The 23,922-nt window shown below is 47.8% G+C and overlaps 1 protein-coding gene across 1 annotated transcript in view; it reads left to right on the top strand.

Annotated features, from left to right (window-relative positions):
- SLC8B1 (solute carrier family 8 member B1) overlaps positions 1-23,922 on the top strand; it is a 46,929-nt gene that overhangs the window by 1,041 nt on the left and 21,966 nt on the right. The window contains exons 2-4 of the mRNA XM_055550745.1: positions 3,100-3,188; positions 16,649-17,012; positions 17,614-17,854. Coding sequence (XP_055406720.1) covers positions 17,699-17,854 — 156 coding nt within the window. The 5' untranslated portion in view covers positions 3,100-3,188; positions 16,649-17,012; positions 17,614-17,698. The remainder of the gene's footprint in view (positions 1-3,099; positions 3,189-16,648; positions 17,013-17,613; positions 17,855-23,922) is intronic.

Below are 23,922 nucleotides of genomic sequence, written 5' to 3'. Positions count from 1 at the left end.
TGTAGAATCCCAGTTCCCAGACCAGGGATGAAACCCCAACTCTTGGCAGTGAGAGCATAGAGCTGCAACCTCTGGACCACCAGCAGCTCCCAGTAGGTTTCACACCAGATTGGGGGCGAAGGGGACTTTCTCTCACTGAGCAACTCCCCGACACCAGCCGTGTGTCCCATAACTCAATTCAGTTCTTCTCAATTCAGTTCTCAATTCAGTTCTCCTCTGCCTGGAGTCCACGTCAGAACCCCTGGGTTGAGGGCTCAGTCCCCCCAAGACTGCCCCCACCTCCACTTCAGAGTCCAGGCCTCCAGTGTGAAAGTGTCAGTCACTCAGTCATGTCTGACTCTTTGTGACCCCATGGACTGTAGCCTGCCAGGCTCCTCTGTCCGTGGGATTCTCCAGGCAAGGGTACTAGAGTGGGTTGCCATTCCCTTCTCCAAGGGATCTTCCCCACCCAGGGGTCAAACCCGAGTCTCCTGCATTGCAGGCAGATTCCTTACCCTCTGAGCCACCAGGGAAGCCCCCAGGCCTCCGGTGCTTCTAACCAACCAGTTATAAACCGGGGTTCCCAGGACTCTCTCCTCAGGCTCAGTAATTTTCTAGAATGGCTCACAGAACCAGGAGAACAACTTATTCACTGATAGCCAGTTTATTATGCTGCTGCTGCTAAGTCGCTTCAGTCGTGTCCGACTCTGTGCGACCCCATAGACGGCAGCCCACCAGGCTCTCCCGTCCCTGGGATTCTCCAGGCAAGAACACTGGAGTGGGTTGCCATTTCCTTCTCCAGTGCATGAAAGTGAGAAGTGAAAGGGAAGTCGCTCAGTCGTGTCCGACTCTAGCGACCCCATGGACTGCAGCCCACCAGGCTCCTCCATCCATGGGATTTTCCAGGCAAGAGTACTGGAGTGGGGTGCCATTGCCTTCTCCGGCCAGTTTATTATAAAAGCCTACAACTCCAAACAGCTGATGAAGGCCCTCTTCTTGGCTTGAGGGTGGCTGCCTTCTTGATGCGTCTTTGCATGAGGGGAAGAGAGATCTTTACTATCCCTAATTATCCCCTCACTTCCTCCATCCGCAGTATTAAAGGAAAATGCTGGTTTTCTTATGTGTGTGTAATATGTGTGTATCTATGTGCATGTGTATATGTATTTTTTTCAGATTATGCATGTAATTCAGGCATATTAGAGAATTTTGAAAAAATGAAACCACGTTTTTTAACTGATATTTTTCCATTTAAAAAAAACTTTTTTTTTTTTTTTAAATTTGGCTGCACCAGGTCTTAGTTGCAGCATGTAGAATCTTTTAGTTGCTCCATTCACACTCTTAGTCTTGGCATCTGGGATCTAGTTCCTAGTCCAGGAATCTAAGTGGGGCCCCCTACATTGGGAAGGAGGAGTCTGAGCCACTGGACCACCGGGGAAGTCCCTGAAATCTGCTTCTAAAAGTCACCCCTAACCCCTACCACCCAGGAATGACCTCAGTTAACCTTCCGTCTGTTCTGCTATGCATCCATACAAACACATGTATATTTACAAAGATGGAGTCATCTTGCATATATTATAGTGTGCCTTGCTTTTGCCCCTTAGTATGGAATCATGGATATTTTCTCATGTCGTCCAATGTTCTTTGAAAACACCATAATATTCCCTCACTCGGATGTCACTGTGTCCCATCATATGGGTATGCCATCATAGGGATGTAAGTTAGTCATTTTCTTTTGGGTTTATTTTTTTTTTTTTTTGCTTGTTTACCCTATCAAGGGGTAATTTTAGATAAGTGAATATTATTAGAAGTAGTAAGTGTGGATATCTAACAACTTATACTGGCCAGAGCAAGAATATTTTTTTTTCCTTTTGTGATTTTTAAAAATATTCTATTGGTGTACAGTTGATTTGATGGTTGAGATGGTTGGATGGCATTTCCGACTCGATGGACATGAGTTTAAGTAAGCTCCGGGAGTGGGTGATGGACAGGGAAGCCTGGAGTGCTGCAGTCCATGGGGTCTCAAAGAGTCAGACACGACTGACCAATTTCGTATCTATTTTAACTTTAAACTGAACTGATAGTCGATTTACAATGTGTGTTAATTTCAGGTGTACAGCAAAGTGAATAAGTTATACTTATATTCACTCTTTTCTTTTTTTTCATTTTTAGATTCTTTCCCCATATAGGTCATTACAGAGTATTGAATAGAGTTTTCTATGCTATATAGCAAGTTCTTATTAGTTACCTATTGTATATATGGCAGTGTGTTTATGTCAATCCAAATCTCCCAATTTAGCCCTAGCCACCCACTTAACCCCTGGTTACCATAAGTTTGTTTTCTCCATCCACGACTCTACTTCTGTTTTGTAAATAACTTCATTGGTACACTTTTTTTTTTTTAGATTCCACATATAAGTGATACCATATGATATTTGTCTTGTTTATGGTTTCCTTTGCTGTGCAAAAGCTTTTAAGTTTAATTAGAACCCATTTTTAAATTTTCATTTTCATTTCTTTAGGAAGTGGATCAAAAAAGATCTTGCTGCAATTCATGTCCTAGTCTTTCATTTGTGTTGAACATTTTTGAAAAAGATCTTCCCTTTTGAAAAATTTGCCACAATGCATCTTTCCATACATAAACTTCTGTTTCTTTCTATAAATGGAAGCATAGTTGATGTACAATCTTATATCAATTACAGATGTATAATATGAAAATGCTGGGGTGCTAACAATTTCGTATCTATTTTGACTTTGAGCATGCCCACCCATGGGCATCAGGCAGCTTCCCACTCACAGCCAGTATCCATGTGTGTGACTGGTGGAGGGGGCACCATCCGTGGCACTCCCCCCCGTGCTGCTCACACCTTCGCCCTGGCATCACTCCCTTTTCTTTCCCTAATCTTTGCCTCTACTCCTGAACTCTTGGCAGCTCCACTCTTGCTGCCATCTTGTGGTCTTCGAGAGAATTAAATTAGCCTGTGCAGAAGGCAGGCCAGTCCTGGAAGGCTTGGAGTGCTCCAATCAGGGCAGGAAGGTTCGTTTCGGGTGGTGGTGGTGGTGGTTGTTTGGCTCCACCAGGTCTTAGTTGAGGCATGCTGGATCTTTCTTTATTTTTTTTAGTTGCAGCATGTGGGTCTAGCTCCCTGACTGGTGATCAGTCCTGAGCTCCCTGCATTGGCAGTGTGGCGTCTTAACCACTGGACCACCAGGTAAGTCCTGGGGAGGTTCATTTTGAGTTATGATCCAGACAGTAAAGCATGTCTCAGCAAGCTGGTATTCTCACATACTGCTGGTTGACATACAGGAGGAATCGTGGACCAAAGGCTCTGAAACAACCTTTGTCTTTCTATTCGGCTTCCCCCAAGCTAGGGACACTGAATAGATCCTACTGAATTGACCTGTGGTATTTCTGAAAGCATTCTACGTTGTGTCAGAGAAACGAGTCTTTCCCATCAGCCTCAAATTTAACCACTAGGGATTCAAGTCTTTGAGTTCTGTAGGCATTACCACTTTTAAGAATCCCCTATTAAAATGGTAATCAAAGGATTCTAAAAAAATAAATGGAGCCATGTTCACAGATTTGGAGACTTAATGTTGTTAAGATAACAATTCTACCCAATGGCATATACAGATTCAATGCAATTCCTATCAAAATCCCAATAGTATTTCCTTTACAGAAATGAAAAACTCATCCTGAAATCCATATGGGGTTTCAAGGAATCCAGATTTAAAGCTTGGTTCAAAGTGAAAGTAAGTAAAACAGGGTGGTATTTTCAGAACAGACATGTAGACCAATAGAATAGAGTTGAAATCCCAGGAATAAAGCCTTACCTCTATGGTCAGTTGGTTTTCAACAAGGGTGCCAAGATTATTCAATGAAGAAAAAAATGTTCTCTTCAACAAATGGTGCTGATAAGCACCTCTTCCTTATGTCATATACAAAAATTAACTCAAAGTGGATCAAAGACCTAAATTTTAAGAGCTAAAACTATAAAGCTGTTAGAAGGAAGCATAGAGGGAAATCTGCCTGACCTTAGATTTGGCAATGGTTTCTTACATGTGACACCAAAAGCTTAGACAACAGAAGAAATAGATAATTAGACTTCATTAAGATTAAAAACTTTTGTGCCTCAAAGGATACCATTAAGAGAGTAAAAAGACAACCCACAGGATGGGAGAAAATATTTGCAAATACTACATCTAATAAGGGTTTAAAATCCAGAACATATAAAGAACTTCTACAATTCAACCACAAAAATACAAAAACCCAATTAAAAGGTGGGCAGGGGACTTGAATGGACATTTCTCCAAAGAAGATATACAAATGCCCAATAAGTACATGATAAGATGCTCAACATCCTCTGTCCATGGAATTCTCCAGGCAAGAATACTGGAGTGGGTAGCCGTTCCCTTCTCTAGGGGATCTTCCCCACCCAGGGATCGATCCCAGGTCTCGAGCATTGCAGGCGGATTCTTCACTGTCTGAGCCGTCAGGGAAGCCCCATTAGTCGTTACAGAAATGCAAATCAGTTATGTAAAGTTTAAAAATAAAATAAAATTAAAAAAAAAAAAAAGAAAAAAAAATAAATAAAATCAAAGTGAAAAAAAAAAAAAAAGAAATGCAAATCAAAATCACAATGAAATACCACTTCACATTAGTGAGGGTAGCTATAATTTTAAAAAGAAAAAAGACAATAACACGTTGGAGGGGATGCGAAGACACTCTTGCAGACTGCTGGTGGGATAATAGGTGTGTGCCTATTTATATGTCTACAAGCGTGTCCATTTGTCTATCCTTATGCCTTTCTATATCTATGTGTCTATATCCAACGTCTATGCACATGTCAAAGTCTGCATCCACATCTTTAAGCAGTGGTAGGTTATATTGATCACACTCTTGTTTCCTGCAGCTGGTTTCTGCTGTTTCTAACTTCAGATAGTGACATTAGAATCAAAGAGAAAAGACAGCTTTCTCAGCGGTGGGTACAGCCTGAACGAGGCTGGGGCAGAGAGTAAAGCAGCTTGGCTGGATCTGACGACAAGCCCTATCTTCAGCTTTCTCCCTGCCCCCAGCCTGGCTCAGAGCTCAGCAACTCTGAGACCGTGTGCCTTATGGACTTGCTGTGAGCAGAGGGTGAGAACAAGAGGTAGTTCAAAAGGGTAGGTTGACGGTAGATGGTGGGCAGTGAATTTGGGGAGTTATAGGGAGCCGTGTATGGTTTTTGAGCTGGGAAGTGAAGGGCATGAGAAAGGCAGGGTTTGGGGGAGATTAGCCAAGACGTGGTATGTGGTCACAGCCAGATGGGGGAGGCTGACTTGTCAGGCTGCACTGACATGTCCTGGCTGTTATGGTCTTGGAAAAATAGAAAGGCAGCCCGTGAAGGAGGGGAGAGGGTGACTGGAGGTAATGGGATGGTCCTTGATTTGCCCAAAGTAACTTTGTAAAGCTTTGAGGATGTCCTCTCATCACTCCCCATCCCTTTGGTGAGCTGGAGCAGAGTGGGCACTCTAGTTCCCTTCCCACCAGGAGAGGAGTCCCTCCTTTGGCGTGAATACCTGTCACTGTTAACCATTTATTAATCAACCTGTGAGCACTTTCCATTATGGAGTCCTCACCACTACCCAAGAAGTCCTTACTATTACTACCCCCATTTTACAGATGTGGAAACTGAGGCACAAGCATGTGACATGACTTGCTTAGGTCATATGTTGTGCTGAGCTGTGCTTAATTGTTCAGTCGTGTCCAACTCTGTGAGGCCTCATGGACTGTAGCCTGCCAGGCTCCTGGATCCATGGAATTCTCCAGGCAGGAATACTGAAGTAGGTTGCCATGCCCTACTCCAGGGGATCTTCCCAAGCCGGGGATAAATACTGGAGTGGGTTTCCATGCCCTCCTCCTGGGGATCTTTCCAACCCAGGGATCAAAGCCAGGTCTCCCACATTGCAAGCAGATATGGCAACCCACTCCAGTACCCTGGAAAATCCCATGGACCGAGCAGCCTCGTAGGCTGCAGTCCATGGGGTCGCAAAGAGTTGGACATGACAGAGCAACTTCACTTCACTTCTTCACTTTACTGTGTGAGCCACCCGGTCACGTGAGGTAATGTCCAAATGGGGATTTGAGTTCAGTTCCACGGCTCTATTGGAGAAGGAAATGGCAATCCACTCCAGTACTATTGCTTGGAAAATCCCATGGACAGAGGAGCCTAGTAGGCTACGGTCTATGGGGTCGCAAAGAGTCGGCCACGACTGAGCGACTTCACTTTCACTTTCCACGGCTCTATAGACGCTGCCTATCGAGGCTGCCACCAGAGGGCGCACTCCACCAACTCCCAAATTTTTCCGATTAATACCATTTCCTGCTGTCCTCAGAAAAGGGATACAAAGGCAGACTTCGACCTGTGCCCCCACGCCAACCCTTATTCCCTGGGGGTCCTTGTCCAAAGCTATGGCTCCATTCCGTGCCTCAGTTTGTTCATCTCTATAAAGGGGCCAAGAGTAGGACCTACCACTTCATAGCACTGCGGGGGATTAAATAAGACCCTTGCACAGCACCTGAGACCGTGCCACTCAGTAAAGGTTACTTCTCAGCACTAATGCCTTCTAAGCACACTGCTTGTCCATGGGGAATTCTGGGTGACACTTCCCATTGGCATGTGGTCTGTGTGCTCTCTGTGGACTGACCCTCTGAAAGCAAGGGCAGTTCCCTCTCTCACTAGCCAGGCAGTGAGGGGTAATGGATAGGAAGGAGCATGGCGTTGTGGGTTCAGACAGACTTGACTTCAAATCCCAACTCCATCATTTGCTGGCTGTGTGATCTTGGGGAAGTGACCTCACCTCTCTGAGCTCCAGTAAAGAGGGTATCATAATCATTTTGCACCATATGGACTTGTTGAGAGAGGGCTGTGTGCAGTGCCAGGCACTACAGAAGCCCAGAAGACATGGAAGCCTCTCCCATCCCACCCTCCAAGGCCACTCCCTTCGTCCCTCAGCTGACTTGGGGCCCCGGGCAAAGGGGCAGACCTTAACATCCTCAGGATCTTGGCCTGTGCACTCCCCTTCCCCCCACCCTACCAGGGCCCCTGTCTAAAGGCTACCCTGTTCCAGCCAGTTTTTGAAGTTCGCATCATTTAAGAGAGTAGAGCTCCTGGGCAGAGAGCACCCAGGGATGACCCAGTGAGCATGAAGCCGGCCCTTCTGCTGTGACAGCATTGTCCCAGGACACGGCCTTTGATCCTCCCGATAGGCCATGTGACCGCCTGTGGCCACTGCTGACCAGGCACCGCAGGTGTCTGCATGTGACCACCGAGCAAGTCATGTTCCTTAGACTTAACCCCTGGTAACGACACCTGACATCCACTTGCCAGGCACATGACACGCCTTCTCTCCTTAAATCTTCACCATAACACTAAGAGATCCAGGGAACCCTTAGAACCCCATTTTAAAGACAAAAATAAAACAGAGTCCAAGAAGAGAGGTAACGTCCCCCAGGAACAAACTCAAGTGAGCAGAGTCCCAGATCTTGCTGATACAAAGACCTAATTCTTACCTGCTGCATACAGGGGCCCCCAGATGGGAACTGCTTTAGTGTTCAGAGTCCAACCAACACTGATCTAACAATTTTATTAATGACACAGTGGTGACCCCATGGACTATATGGTCCATGGAATTTTCCAGGCCAGAATACTGGAGTGGGTAACCATTCCCTTCTCCAGGTGACCCAACCCAGGGATCGAACCCAGGTCTCGCGCATTGCGGGCGGATTTTTTTTACCGGCTGAACCACAAGAGAAGCCCAAGAATACTGGAGTGGGTAGCCTATCAATTCTCCAGGGGATCTTCCTGACCCAGGAATTGAACCAGGATCTCCTGCATTGCAGGTGGATTCTTTACCAATTGAGCTATCAGGGAAGCCCATAGTGGCCTAGGCACCATAGAAAAATACTCAAAGAATATGAGCAAGCAGTTCACGGAAAAGAAAATGCAGATAGTTACTAAGCTGATGATAACTTGTCAACTTTGCCAACAGGGAAAAGTACAAATCACAGCAATGATGAGGGAGTCTGCGGTGGGTCCTTAGAAGGAGATAGAGAGCAGTGTTCATTATTTGATTGATTTTCAGACTTGAACAAGCTTTTCTGTCCTTCCAATAAGAAAGGGAAGACACTTGTAACAAATGACAGGATATTGTGTATAAAGATGCACACTTACTACTCTTCCTTATAAATGTGAAGGTCAGTGTTAGGTGTCAACCTGGCTGGGCTACAGTCCCCTGTTATTGAATAAGCACTAAGCTGGGTGTTGCTGTGAAAGGATTTTATAGATGTGATTAAAGTTGTAATCAATTGACTATATGTAAGGGAGGCTATTCTAGATTTTCTGCGTGGGTCTGATCCAACTGTTTGGTTGGTGGTTTAGTCGCTAAGTCATGTCCGACTCGTGTGACCCCATGGACTGCAGCCTGCCAGGCTCCTCTGTCCATGGGATTCTCCAGGCAAGAATACTGGAGTGGGTGATCATTCCCTTCTCCAGGGGATCTTCCTGACCCAGGGATCAAACCGGTGCTGCCTGCATTGGCAGGTGGATTCTTGACCACTAGCGCCACCTGGGAAGCCCAGCCCAATTGGTTGGAAGGCCTTAAATGCAGAGCTGAGGCTTCCGGGAAGAAGCAGTCGCTGCTGTGGTCGGCTGGGGCCCCAGAATTTCCAGCCAGGCACCCTGTGAATTTCGAACTTGCCTAGCCGCCCCCCCCCAGTCACGGAAATTCATTTCTTGATATAAAAAAATATATTTTAAACTAGTGATGATCAACTCTTACATTTCTGTGATAAATCTCTTAAACTTGTATCTCCTACTGGTTGTTTCTCTGAACACTGACCAAAACAATACCCTAGAAAAACTATTTTATTAATGCACCAGAAGAAATGTAAAAAAGATGCCATTGGTAGCAAAAACCTGGCAACAGCACATATATTCATCAGCAGAAAAAAGTGGAGAGATCAACGTCCGTGCAGTCATGCCATGAACTAATTATTACACAGCACAGAAAAGGCACAAACCGCCAGCACAGAGACAACAGGGATGAAGCTCACAAACAGGATGATGAAAGAAAGAAGCAAGTCACAGAGGAACACATAAAGTACTCTTTGATTTACATAAAATTCAGAAACAGGCAAAACTAAACAAGTCATTGCTTCTGCTGCTCCATGCTCAGTCATGTCTGACTGCGACACCATGGACTGTAGCCCGCCAGGCTCCTCTGTCTGTGGGATTCTCCAGGCAAGAATACTGGAGTGGGTTGCGTTCCCTTCTCTAGGGGATCTTTCAGACCCAGGGATTCAACCTGGGTCTCCTGCATTGCAGGCAGATTCTTTGCCATCTGAGCCACCAGGGAAGCCCAAGTCATTGCTTAGGAATACTTACCTGTGAAAGTCACTCAGCCATGTCTGACTCTTTGAGACCCTATGGACTATACAGTCCATGGAATTCTCCAGGCCAGAATACTGGAGTTGGTAGCCTTTCCCTTCTCCAGGGGATTGTCCCAACCCATGATCGAACCTGGGTCTCCCACATTGCAGGCGCATTCTTTACCAACTGAGCTACAAGGGAAGCCTACTTAGGAATACTTACATAGTGGTAAAGCTATATGTATAGGTATATAAAATAGATAAATAGATATATAATACAATAGGTATATAAATCTATTAATAGATATATGATATATAAAGTATACAAAATTATTTTATACATCAATTCTATATAGCTATATAGTATATATAATATATACCATACATTATAACATTTTATATATTATATAATATGTATATATTATATGTATTATATATAGATACTATCTTATAGAGGATACATATATACATAATATATGTGAATATATATGTTTATAGAACAAAAGAAAGTTTTACACATATAGTGATGGAATGATTTACAATCAGCAGTTTGATGGTGATTTCAGGGACTCCTAGGGCTTCCCTGGTGGCTTTTCAGGGCAAAGGCTTCCCTGGTGGTAAAGAATCTGCCTGCAAACGCAGGAGACCTACGTTCAATCCTGCTTCGGGAAGATCCCCTGGAAAAGGAGATGGACCCCAGAAAAGGAAATGACAATCCATTCCAGTATTCTTGCCTGGGAAAGCCCATGGACAGAGAAGCCTGGCAAGCTACAGTTCATGGGTCACAAAGAGTTGGACACAACCGAACTACTAACACTTCCACGTCATTTTCAAGGTTACTGATAGTTCTGTTTTTTTAACTTGAATGGAGGGCATTGTTCATTTCATTATTTTTAAACTTGTAAAGAAAGAATGGTGCTGCCATTCCGGTTCTACAAGGATCCAGTCATCAGCCTCTGCAGTGGCCCACCTCCAGTGCACCCTGAGGGAAATTCAGGATGCAGAAGGACAGGAGGGAGCTCTCTGTGCTTTGGATAGATGGCCCCTACAAGGTCAAGATGGATGCATATCTAGGGAAGAATTTCGATGACCTCAGATTCTTGTGTCTTCTCACCCATAGAAAAAAGCGCTAAAATCATTAACTTGAGATGTCTGCTTTTAGTGATTCTCAGTAATCTTTTATCAAGATGAATGCTCGACTACTTGTATTTCTCAGCCCCCACCTTACTTGTCTCCTGAGAAACCTGTGTGCAGGTCAAGAAGCAACATTTAGAACCCGACAAGGAACAATAGCCTGGTTCAAAATTAGGAAAAGAGTATGTCAAGGCTTATACTGTCACCCTGCTTATTTAGCTGATATGAAGAATGCATCATGTGAAATTCCACGCTGGATGAATCACAAGTTGGAATCAAGACTGCCAGGAGAAATATCAACAACCTCAATAGGCCGATGATACCACTCTAATAGCAGAAAGTGAAGAGGAACTAAAGAGCTTGTTGATGGGGGTGAGAGTGGACAAAAAAAAAAAACTGGCTTAAAACTCAACATTCAAAAAACTAAGATCATGGCATCTGGTCCCATCACTTCGTGGTGAATAGATGGGAAAAAAGTGGAAACAGTGACAGATTTTTACTTTCTTGGGCTCCAAAAATCATCATCTCTGAGGATGGTGATTGCTGTCATGAAATTAAAAGACACTTGCTCCTTAGAAGAAAAGCTATGACAAACCTAAACAGCATATTAAAAAGCAGAGATATCAGTTGGTCAACAAAGATCCATTTGGTCGAAGCTATGGTTTCTCCAGTAGTCATGTATGGATGTGAGAGTTGGACCATAAAGAAAGCTGAGTGCCGAAGAATTGATTCTTTCAAACTATGGTATTGGAGAAGACTCTTGAGAGTCCCTTGGACAGCAAAGAGATCAAACCAGTCGATCCTAAAGGAAATTAACCCTGACTATTCTTTGGAAGGACTGATGCTAAAGCTCTAGTACTTTGGCCACCTGATATGAAGAGCCGACTCATTGGAAAAGACCCTGATGCTAGGAAAGATTAAGGGCAGGAGAAGGGGGTGGCAGAGGATAAGATGGTTGGATGGCATCACTGACTTGGACATGAGTTTGAGCAAACCCCGGGAGATAGTGAAGGACAGGGAACCCTGGCCTGCTGCAGTCCACGAGGTCGCAGAGTCAGACACGACTTAGCCACTGAACAACAACAGAGTTTATATATATTCTGAGTGCTCCCAACTCTTTGGAGCAGTTCCTCAGAGCTATCTGAGAGGCTCTGTCTCTGGCTACAGTCCTCAGTGAGGACTTAACCCTATAAAACCTAACACAGCATTTATGTTGTGCATTTTTTTTCAGTTAACAAACTGTAAACAAGTTTTGCCTCATTTTGCAAGTATAACACGGTCCACAATAAAACATTTTTAAAAACTAAGCAAGCATACAGGATGCTCGGGGCTGGTGCACTGGGATGACCCAGAGGCATGGTATGGGGAGGGAGGTGGGAGGGGGGTTCAGGATTGGGAACACGTGTACACCTGTGGCGGATTCATGTTGATGTATGGCAATGTATGGCAAAACCAATACAATATTGTAAAGTAGTTAGTCTCCAATTAAAATAAATAAATTAAAAAAAAAAACCAAGCAAGCAAAAATGTTATAAGCCTCCGTAGAGAGATGAAGCAGACTATATCTGGAATATCTTGGTGGCGATTAACTGGATGTTCTCCAGGAACAGGAGGGAGTTCTGTAGTACGATGCTGGGGAGGAGCCAAGGAGAAATCAAGGAGCTAGGGGTGGCCTGATCTCTGGCCTCATCCCTTCTCCCCTCAATTAGTTCAGAGTTCTTCTGACTTCCGGATACCACATAGCGATCTAAACTGCTTCCACGAGTTTAAAAGACACTCCACTAGTTTAAAAGACACTTTCTCCTTAGAAGAAAAACTTCTAAGATATGCATGATCTAGAAAAGCAGATTTCATCTCTCTGAAGGAAGCAGAGGAGGTAAAGGAGAAAAACCACCTCAGGGACTACCCTGGGGGGTACAGTGGATAAGAATCCACTTGCCAATGCAGAGAACATGGTTCCATCCCTTGTCCAGGAAGATGCCACATGCCTCAGAGCAGGTAAGCCTGTGCACCACAACTACTGAGCCAGTGGGTTGCAGGGCCCACAAGCCCCAGCTAACGAGCCCCTGTGCTGCAACTGCTGAAGCCCACGTGCCTAGAGCCCGTGCTCCAAAACAAGAGAAGCCACCCCAGCGAGAAGCCTGTGCACTGCAACTAGAGAAAGCCCTGGTGCAGCGTGAAGACTCGGCGAGACCTAAAGAAATGAATAAAAATAATAAAATAAATCCCTCTGTTCTTTAAAAAAAGAAGGAACAACAGGGTATGCAATGGCCGCACAACAGTATTTCACAGGAGATACATCAGCTCTTTCCTTAGTCCACCACGGATGGAGATTTAGGGTATTTTCAGTGTTTGCACAAACATGAAGATGACATAGCAAACACTCCCAGGCTTAGAGCGCTGTCCAAATGGTCTCCTCTTCAGAAAAGCTCCGGGAGCGACAGAGGCACAAAAGCACATATGTTTTCAAGGCTCTCAAGATTGACATTTATCAATGGGCAAGTCTGCTTCTAGAAGGGTTATGCCCATGCAAACTCCTGGCAATGGCAATGAAAACACTTCCTCGAAGTTGATACTGTTTGCTGATTACTGGGCTGCCATGGTAGGTAATGAGCACCCTGTCCCCGGGGGGGTTCAAGTAGGTGTGGTATGACTCTGCCCAGGGCTGCTAGGATCAAGAAGGAACTTGTGTTGGTTGCAGATGAGACTCAGGTATGCTTAAGGCACCTTCTAAGTCTTTGGGCCTCTCCAGTAAAGACTGGAAGCTCTAATTCTCTCTCTCTTTCCTCTTTTAAGTTCCCCTTTGAGCCTATTCTGCTCACACTTTCCCCAAACATTTGCTTTGTTCCTGACACTGCCACTGTGGATAAAAAGAACAGACTCTGGCTCATCTTCCAGTTCTGCAAAAGGTTCAATCACGACCCACTGCAGTGCACCCTAGAGAGCATTTAGGGTTGAAAGAGCATTCTGGGGTTTGGATATATGTCCCCCAGAAAGCTAAGATGCATAACTAAGGGAAGATTTCAATGACCCCAGATTTTTGCATCTTCACATCCATAGAAAAGCCCTAAAATCATTAACTTGAGATGTCTATATTTTTGTCATTAACAATAAACTTTCACCAAGATGTATGCTTGACTACATGTATTTTCCAGGCCCCAAAAAATTATACTGGCTTCTCCCCCACCTCTTTGGAGCAGTTCCTCAGAGCTATGTGAGGGGCTATCTGTCTGGCTATCGTCCTCAGTAAGGTCCCAATAAAACTGAGACGCCAGGTTGTGTTTTTTTTCAGTTGACACCACACAGTCCCTGGGCCTTCTGAATACAGCTGCCGAATGTCAGATAGATCTAGCCTTACTGTGGAGTGATACAGGACATTTAGTCTGTAGTGGTGAAGGGGACTCACCTGGGGTCACTCAGACCTAGGTGCAAAGCTTGGCCACTTCCTGTTGGGTGCCTTGGGGACGGGTTGCTTCATCTCCTTGAGCCTCGATTTCCCTCATCTGCGAGATGGGGATCTCTGTAGCCCTCACCCTACAGTAAAACCACTAGGTGGAATTTCCGGGGGGGTCCTTTATGTCTCAGTGTAGAAAGAATTCAGCGAGAGGCAAAATGATAGGTAAGAGGTGATTTTTTCAGGCAGCTGAGAGGGTGCTGCACCCCAAGAACTTAGGGCTACAGTTTTATAATCAAAAGTGGGAAGGGGGGAAAAGACCACCACCTTCTTCATTCTTGAGTAGACGTCATGTTTCCATCATCAGTTCCTCCTCCAGGTTGGGCAGGAGAGTTTTCTCGCCCAACCTGGAGGACTCGTACGGCACTATGGAAAAATTATTTTAGGTCTCAATACAATGATGGCCTTTCACTTTGAAATGTCACCTTTCCATAAATTACTGTTTGTTTTAGGTGTGCAGAGAGCATGTCCTAGGGGTCATTAACTTTCTGAGCTCACCGGGCAGGATATGGGGCTCAGGCCACCATTGTTTTATTGTTTGGGGCCATGACTCATGGTTCTGTTGCTAAATGAACTGCTGGGTTTTATGGCTAAGCAAGCCTGCATTCTTGAGTGATTGTTAATTTCCAGGGGTCTCCCATACTTTTTTCTTTACTTACAATCCCCTAGTGGATTAACTATTTAGTCACCTACTTTGCCCCTTACTCTGTCCCTATCCACAGGGCTATTAAATGGGACAAGCATAAGGACACTGTCACCTAGGCAACTGTACTCTGTAAATCACTATTATCTACGGGCCGAGATTCCAAAGATATGCTCTAGACCTCAATGTCATCCTCTCTAGGGTGGGGAGCTAGAGTGCTCTGAAGGCAAAGAACGTGAGGGTGGTGGGAGGGGTGGGCAGGGAGGAGAGTGAAAGACCACCCAGAGGTGGTGGCCCTTGAGCAGGGTCTAGCACCTAAGGAGGAGTCTGTCAGGGAGACAAGGGAAGGGCTGGCAACCCAGGCAGGCGCCTCTGAAGGAGCAGAGGTGTGGCCGACTGTTAAGTCCCCTACTTCCCTGGCTAGAGCAGGAGAGGGTGGAGGTGGGGGTAAAAGATGAAATCAGCAAGGGGAGCTCTGGCTAGATGGTAAAGGGCTTCTATCGACCGCTGGGCTCAGTGTTGGGCCTCGGTCCTCAAGGTGGTGAGGAGACAGGACAGACTTGGAGAGAGGGAGGTGGTGAGATGAGATGTGTGCAACCTGTGGTGGTGGAGGCTGTTGGAGGAGGAAACCCCCAGATCACTCTTTCGGTGCCCTATCCTACTCCAGGGGCTTCCCTGGTGGCCCAGATGGTAAAGAATCTGTCTGCAATGCAGGAGAAGAGGGTTGGATCCCAGGATCAGGAGGATCCCCTGGAGAAGGGAATGACAACCCACTTCAGTGTTCTTGCCTGGAGAATCCCAGGGACGGGAGAGCCTGGTGGGCTGCCGTCTATGGGGTCACACAGAGTCGGACACGACTGAAGTGACTTCGCAGCTTAGCAGCAGCAACAGAAGGAAAGGAGGCTGGGAAACTGGGGAGGAGGAACTAGATCCTGCAGGGCGAGCAGACCAGTCACCTGTTTTGACCTATTTGCCATATTCGTCGTCGTCGTCTTTTTTTGGCCCCATTGCGAGGATCTTAGTTTACCACCCAAGAATGGAACCGGTGACCCCTGAAGTGGAAGGGCAAAGTCTTAACCGCTGGACCACAGGGGAATTCCCTGCCATGTTCTTCTTTTAAAGACCAGCCTACTAGATGGAAACGCTGAACCCAATTAGGAGATCTCACAAACAGGCATTTCAGTCAGGGCGTTCACGAAGTGAAAGTGTCAGTTGCTCAGTTGTGTTCGACTCTGCGATCCCATGGACTCTAGCCCACTAGGGTCCTCTGTCCATGGGAGTCTCCAGGCAAGAATACTGGAGTGGGTTGCCATTCCCTTCTCCAGGGAATCTTACCAACTTGGTACTTCTCAGATACTTATCACCATTGATTACCACAAGAATTTTGACGCCGACTCGACCACCCCTCCCTTGGGAAGAGAACCCCCTAGTTTCACCGTATAAAAGTTCCTCTCAGGCCTCCTATGGTTTATATGCATGAGGTTTCATCTCGGCTTCTGCTTTAGCAGCGAAAGCAGAACCGACCTGCAGGTGACCGAGGACAGGAAGGAGAGTGGGGAAGACCCTCGGGACCGCGCAGGGCGCCCGTGCCTTTAAGGGAAGGGGCGAGTCCTTGGGGGCGTGTCCGCTGGGCGGGGTTGTATGAGGGGCGTGGCCGGCGCGGGGAGAGCCGGGGCCGGGCCTGGGGCAATCCCCGGGACCAGACCCGGATGCGGCTGCCGGAGCGGAGCGAGAGTCCGAGAAGTCTGGGGCAGAAGGTCGGGCGGCGCGAGCCAGCGGGCGAAGGCTGGAAAGGCCGTGAAGCCCGGCGGGGTTGAGGTGCGGAGTTTGCGGGTCCGAGGCCCGGCCGGAGGTAAGAGGAGCCTCCCCGCCCGCCTGGGCGCGGCGGGAGGATCACGCACCCGGAGTTCATCTGCTCAACATCCGCCAGGATTGGGAAAGGGAGCACTTGGACGTTCCCGGGGTTTCGCACCTAGAAAGTGCTGCAGCAGAAGTGATCGTAACCCCAATTTCCTGCCTCTGCTCCTATCAGGTCTGCAGATCTTCCGAGCATCTGAAAGTCTAGCCTCGGAGAAGCGCACAGCCGCGCTCAATAAATGCTCCCTTGTGAGCGAGCACGAGAAATCGGCTGCCAATAGACTCGTGTTGATCCTTAAGTTGGGAACACCTGAGGGCGTGAGCCCTTGTTAAATGAACCCTTATCGTTTGCTCTGACGCGCCCGCGTTTGTCTTCATTTTACAGATGAAGAATCAGAGGCTCAGAGACGTGGAGTGACCGCCCTAAGGCCGCATAGCGCCCCAGTGGCTAAGCCTGTATTGCAGACCTGGAGTGTCGGCTCCAAGCCAGTGCCAAGGGCAGTCACAGAGAACTGCGGAAGGGAAGAGCCTGTCAACAGGTGAGGAAAGAGTGCTGAGACAGGCCCTTCTGCTCCCTTTTCCTTCCCACAGGCACCCCCTCCCCCCCGCCAGAACTTTGAGCAAAGATTTACAAAAAAAAAAAAAAAAGAAACGTTGTTTTCTGGGCTTTGTTTTTCTTGAAGGCAAAACAGTCTCATTAGCAACAAGTGGAAGAGCCAAAAGAAGAAAACTAGTGTGCCAGGGACTTTCTTTTTTTCTTTTTCCCCTTTCCAGTTTAATTTCTTTGGAAGAAAAATTAAGCTGGTTTTTCCCTAGTGTTGAGGGAAAAGACAGATGCTAAAGTCCAGCCAAGCTCTGCTGCTAACGGGCTGTGTGACTTTGAGCAATTCATTTCCCCCTGGGCCTTGATTTCCCCATCAGAGGCAGTTATTGCCCTGGGTTTCCATGGAAACACTACAGGGGGCTCAGGAGGAAGGGCTATGTACTCTGTCTGCTAGATGAGTCAGGCCCATCCAGAATGTGGCTTCTGCATCAGCTTTCCTTTGGAGGGGGATGGGAGAGGGGCGTTCTTCAGGCCCCTCCTGTGGGGTCCTGCGGTCTGGTCTTCTGTGACACTGTCCCTTTCTCACTCCTACCCAGCAGGCCTCTGGAGGTGCCAGCTGTTTGGAACTGAAACACTACGGAAGGGGAAGCATCGGGTGAGGGCCGGGCCCCTTGGGGGCTGATGGCCGGAGGACTGCTGAATGTATCCTGGGTCCTGAGTTTGCTCTGTGTGCTGCAAATGGTGGAGACAGTGTCCGGGGCCAGGGCCCCATCTGCAGGGGCCCACATTAGCTCCCAGTTTCCAGCCTCAGGTGTGAGCCCGACTGGCGTGGTAGACGTGAGTATCCACGCAGCAAACTGGTATCAGGTGGGAATGTATTCACATGATTTGGTATTTACTGAGCACCTACAGTGTACCAAGCACTGAGCTGAACCCTGGAATATGCCAGGGAACATATACTATAGACAAAAATCCCTGTCCTGATGGAGTGAACAATCTCCTAGGAGGATGGCTAAATAAACGTGTAGATTTCAGGCAGTAAAATGCTAGGTGCTCTGCAGATGAAGAGGATGAAGTGGTATTGCGGAGTGGAGGCTGTGAGGCACAGGGAGTATTTACAGCTGTTTCAGATTGGGTGATCATACATGGCTTCTGGGAGGAAGTGACTTGAAGCCAAGCTCTGAGTGGAGAAAGGAAGCCACTTGTAACAGACGCCAGAAGGAAGAACATTCCAGGTGGGAAAAAAAGCATATGCAAAGGCCCTTAGGCAGGAACAAGTGTAGTGGATTTCTAGAACTGTGAGGAGGCCAGAATGGCTGGAACAGGGTGAGTCAGTGGGGAGAAGGTTAAGAATGAAGATGGAGATGTAGTGGTGGTCAGATTACGAGAGGCCTTAGGAGCTGAAGCTAGGAGGTGGGATTTGTTTTATGACAGTGGGGGAGGGAGGGGCGGCCCATGGAAGGTTTTCAGCAGGGAATTCTCATAAATCTGATTTATTTCTTCAAAGAATGTCTCTGGCTTCTCTGGAGAAAATGGACTGAGAGGATTGAGGGTAGCAGCAGGGAGACCAGTGGGAAAGCTCTGGCAGCTTCCCAGGTGATGGTTGTGCAGAGAGGAAAGAAGTGGCGGGACTTGGAGTAAATGTCAGAAGCACAAGAGGTACTGATGGTTTGGATGGAGGGGCAAAGTGGTGGAAGAAAGGAGTCAAAGAAGGCTCCAGATTTCTGGCCTTAGTGTCTTGGCCGGTGGGGGATGGTAGTGCCTTTGACTTGGATGCACCAAAGGCCAAACGGTGATGAGAGCAAGGTGGCTTCCTCCTGAGGCAGGGAGGTATGCAGACGGTGGAGACAGGCTGCAGGGAACTCGCATCATTCTTTCTGATGTCTGTAAGGGGAGGGGAGGTCACAGTGGATCCGGAGTGAAAATCTGAAGTCAGGGGGCTGGGTTCTCGCTTCATATTTTCTTCGGAGGGAGGACAGAGTAACAAACTCCTCCCCACCTGAATGAACAGCTGAGAGTGTGTTTAGCACCCACGCCGACTTTATGGGGCCGCAGAGTACCTTCATGCCCTTTGTTTGAACCAGGCAAACAGGTAATTATGCCCAATTTACAGATGGGAAAGTGATTTGCGGTTACTCTAGGTTATAAAATTGACTGCTGCCTCTTGGAGGCAGGAAAACAGGGGTTATCTGGCTTGGGTCAGATAATCTCTCTGAGTTATTGAGCTCTTCAGCCAGCCAGAGCTGTGCAGAACTCACCAAATCCTGGCCTCAACCCCCCAAGATGAGTCTGATGATTTCTGTGCTGCCCATGAGGATGCTGAGGTTCAGGGAGGGGAAATTGGCCGTGAGGGAAGTTGCAGAGCCAGGACGTGAACTCACTGCTGCCTCCTGCTGAATCCAGATCCTCCCTCTCTGGCTTACTGTCTCCCAGGACTACACAGGTAGCTGCCCTTTTGAAAGTCCTGCCAGCCTCTGGCCCGGGATCCTGCAGGCTGGGAAAGGCCACCCACTTCTCACCTAGGTCCTCTTATGTAGTCACTCATTCAACAAAGATTTCTTGAGCACCTATTATGTGCCAGGAACTGTGCTACACGTGAGGAGTAAACCACTCAGTTCCTGCCCTCATGGAGCTTGTGTTTCTAGTTGGGGACGCACATGAGAAACAGGCTCACAGGTCAGGTAAATCCACAGGATTTCACTGAGCGATGAGGATCACAAAACAGGGTAGGGATGTGATGGAGTGAGATGGAGAGAGGTGACCACTTTGCCTTGGGCTGTCAGGGCAGGCCTCTCTGTGGACAGAGGCCTGAAGCTTTGCAAAGATATAGCAGAACAGCACGTGCAAAGCCCCTGAGGCAGGAGCAGAAGGCCATGTCATGTCACAAACTTTGGGAGGCCGGAGTGGCTAGAACAGTGAGCTAGGGGGTGAAGGATGAGGGAGGAGACAGGAGAGGGAAGCCAGATTGCTTGGGGCTTTGTGGACCACTGCAGAAGGAAATGGCAACCCACTCCAATATTCTTGCCTGGAAAATCCCCTGGACAGAGGAGCCTGGTAGGCTACAGTCCACGGGGTCACAAAGAGTTGGACACAACTGAGTGACTCCACTTCCACTTTGTGGACCACTGTGCAAAGTGGGTCCGTTCCTAGGCATAAGATGGGAGCCATGCTAGCATTTAGAACACGGGAGGGACATCTTCTGGGGTTTTTTTTTGTTGTTGTCACTGGACTGCCAGTGAAGTCCCCAGGAGGGACACGATCTGATTCCAGTTTTTACAAGGATCCCACTGGCTGCAGTGGGAGAATCAACTGGAATGGGTGGAGGCAGGGAGCAGGCTGGCAAAGCCACTGGGGAAGAAGGTGGTAGTAGCTTTGGGAAGGGGTCCAAATTAAGATTTTTTGGTGGGGGGGAAATAGTACTGAGCCACCCAGTGCCCTCATCCTTCCACGTGTGACCTCAGAGGGCCAGGGACTTGTTTGGCATCAGACTACCAGGGCCCAGTAATTCCAGGACACTCCTTTTGGGAAGAAGGAAGTCTGAAAAAAAAAAAAAAAAATCTCCACAGATCTGACAGAGAGACTGGACATTTAGGGCTAACCCTCGCAGTCCCGAGGGGAACAAGCTAACAGGTAAGCTCTTTATCTCTACTCTCAATTTTCACCTCTGGAAAAAATAGTAATCAGCGCTTGTTGTACTGAACACTGAGTGTGAACCAGGCAATGTTCAAAGCACATGAGTGAGCTCGTTTAGCCCTGCATTTCAGGAGCTGGCAAAGTTCAGCCCACAGGTCAAATCAGGTCCACTGCTGGGTTTTGTACAGTCCAGGAGCTGGGGATGTTTTTTACTTATTTTAATGACATAATTAATTTTTGGCTGATCTGGGTCTTCGTTGCCGTACACAGGCTTTCTCATTATGCTGAGGGAGGGCTCCTCTCTACTTGTGGTGCGCGGGCTTCTCACTGCGGTGGCTGCTCTTGTCGCAGAGCACAGATCTAGAGCTCGCGAGCTCAGTAGTGTGGCTCACGGGCTTGGTTGCTTATGTGGAATCTTCCCAGACCAGGGATTGAACCCATGTCCCCTGCATTAGCAGGCAGGTTCTTAACCACTGGGCCACCAGAGAAGTTCTTGAGAATTGTTTTTATATTTTCAAATGATCGAAAACAATTTTTGAAAGAACGGTATTTCAGGATGCATGAAAACTCAATTCACACCTCAGTGTCTGTTAAGTATACCTTTATTGGAATGCAGTCATGCCTGTTTGTTATTATGGCTGATGCTTTCACAGGATCAACCAGAGTTGAATGGCTTCAGTAGAGAACACTTGGCCCACAGAGGGGGAAACATTTAGCTCTTTACAGTTTGCCGACCCCCGCCTCGTTTTATAAAGGCGGGAACCGAGGCACAGAGAAGTTGAGTTGCCCAAAGTCGCACAGCTCTGAGTGGGGAAGCAGGATTTGAAGCCAGGCTGCATGGCTCCCGAGCCCTGTCCTCAGAAGCAGGGTTCCACCTGGCCTGCTGAGCGGTTGTCACAAGGCCGAGGGGCCTCTGGAAAATAGCAGTGTTTTCTGCTCCTGGGTTGGGGTCCTGGTGGGAGACCTGTGATTTTCCACTCCTCGGAGGACTTGCCCTGTTGGGGTCCAGCCGTGGGGGTGAGAGAATAGAAGGGCGTGTACTGACAGGAGCTGGGAGAGGGGAGTTTCCACCCCAGCTCACACCTTCCGCTCCTCTCGTGGGAGCTGGTCAGTGAGGTTAAGAACGTGAGATGTCTTTGAGAGTAGTTTAATGTCTGCAGGTAACTGACTCTGGATGAGTGTTTTCATTTCCACTTGCTGCTGTAACAAATGACTACAGACTCAGTGGCTTAAAATGAGCACACATTTGTTATCTGGGGGCTTAGAAGCCCAAAATGGGTTTCACTGGATTAAAATCAAGGTGTCAGTACCGTGTTCCTTCCGGAGGTTCCAGGCGACGGTCCATTCCCTTGCCTTTTCCAGCTTCTAGAAGCTTCCTGCGTTACTTCCTTGGCTTTTGGCCTCTTCCTCCATCTTCAAAGTCACCAGCCTAGCATCTTTCTCTTTCTCCACCCCCACTTCCTCCCTCTCCCCCACACTTCCCCCCTCCACCCGTCTCCCTCCCTCCCTCTCCCCCAGTCACTCACTGTCTCTCTCAGTGTCTGGACCTCTGCTTCCTTCGCATCTCTATCACTCTGACCCTCCCACCTCCCTCTTATAAAAATCCTGTGATGACATCTAAAGCCCTCCAGATAATTCTGGACAATCCCCCCATCCCAAGAGCCTCAATTTAATCACCTCTGCAAAGCCCCTTTTGCCACGTAAGGTCACACTTCACAGGCTCTAGGGATTAGGACTGGACATCTTTGGGGATCATTCCTCAGCCAGGGAGGATGAACCAGAAGCTTGTGACTCCACGCTATCCCCTCCCAGCCCCTCATCCCTCCTCCTGTGAGCGACGAAGCACACAGCCCATTCCTGTCCTGCTCATGCACAAGGACGTGCCTTTGGCTTCAGGTAACAACATTTAGAGAAAGCATTCAGGTAATGAAAACCCGAGCCTTTCTTGATGGGCCCCAACCAAAAAATGGAAACAATTAGAATTGTCCCCTTGATACTGGAGTTGTGGACTTGTTTGGCTTCTTAATGGAGGCAGCGTGGACTTTGATAGTCTACAGTCTGCGTGCACACGTGCGTGCTCAGTCGTGTCCGACTCTTTGTGACCCCCTGGACTGTGGCCCACCAGGCTTCTCCATCCATGGGATTCTCCAGGCAAGAATACTGGAGTGGGTTGCCATTTCCTCCTCCAGGGGATCTTCCTGACCCAGGTTTCCTGCATTGGCAGTGGATCCTTTACCACTGAGTCACCTGGGAAGCCCCCATCTACAGTTTGATAGTCAGTTATAAAGGGTGTGTGCAGAAGCACTTAACAAAACATGTGGCACCAAGATCTGATGGCCAGGCTGGGTTTGATGAAGACTGCCCTGTAGGTGAGGAAGGCAAGGTCCAGACACCTTAAAGGGGCCGTTTCCCTGGTGCTCAGATGGTAAAGAATCTGCCTGCAAAGTGGGAGACCAGGGTTTGATCCCTGGCTTGGGAAGATGCCTTGGAGAAGGGGATGATCTCCAGCATTCTTGCCTGGAGAATCCCCATGGACAGAGGAGCCTGGCCGGCTATAGTCCATGGGGTCACAAAGAGTCAGACACGACTGAGTGACTAAGCACAACACAGCAAGGGTCACCCAGTGAGCTGGCAGCAAAACGGGCGCAGACTCAAGGCTGCCTTTCCTCTCAGCTACCCGGTCTTCCACACCAGTCTTACTGAAATAGGATTGAAAACTGACAGCCCGTGGGCTAGTCTAGCCGCCATGGTTTTGGTTTTGGCTTTGTTTTTTGGTAGTGTGGGGTTGTTGTTGTTCAGTCACTAAGTCGTGTCCACCTCCGTGATCCCATGACTGCAGTGCGCCAGGCTTCCCTGCCCTGCACCGTCTCCTGCAGTTTGCTCAAACTCATGTCCGTTGAGTCTGTGATGCCATCCAACCATCTCATCCTCTGTCGCCCCCTTCTCCTTTGGCCTTCAGTGTTTCCCAGCATCAGAGTCTTTTTCCAATGAACCGGCTCTTCGCCTCAGGTGACCAAAGTATTGAAGCTTCAGCATCACACCTTGCAGTGAATATTGAGGGTTGATTTCCTTTCAGATTGACTGGTTTGATCTCCTTGCAGTCTTTCATTTTATAACTTGGATGCCTTCCAGCAGGGCACGCCCCCTCCAGCTCATCACTACCGTTGCCGGCAGCCCTGGTGGTTTTAGACATTTAGACAGGGCATTCATTGCATTTGCAACCCTCTCCTGTCCATCCTGACCCTTAAAACTTACCCACAGAGGGAAAAATA

The sequence above is a fragment of the Bubalus kerabau genome, chromosome 16 (genome assembly GCF_029407905.1).
Source record: "Bubalus kerabau isolate K-KA32 ecotype Philippines breed swamp buffalo chromosome 16, PCC_UOA_SB_1v2, whole genome shotgun sequence".
Lineage (NCBI taxonomy): Eukaryota > Metazoa > Chordata > Mammalia > Artiodactyla > Bovidae > Bubalus > Bubalus kerabau.
Note: the sequence above shows the minus strand (reverse complement) of the source record. Positions and strands in the feature narration are given on the sequence as shown.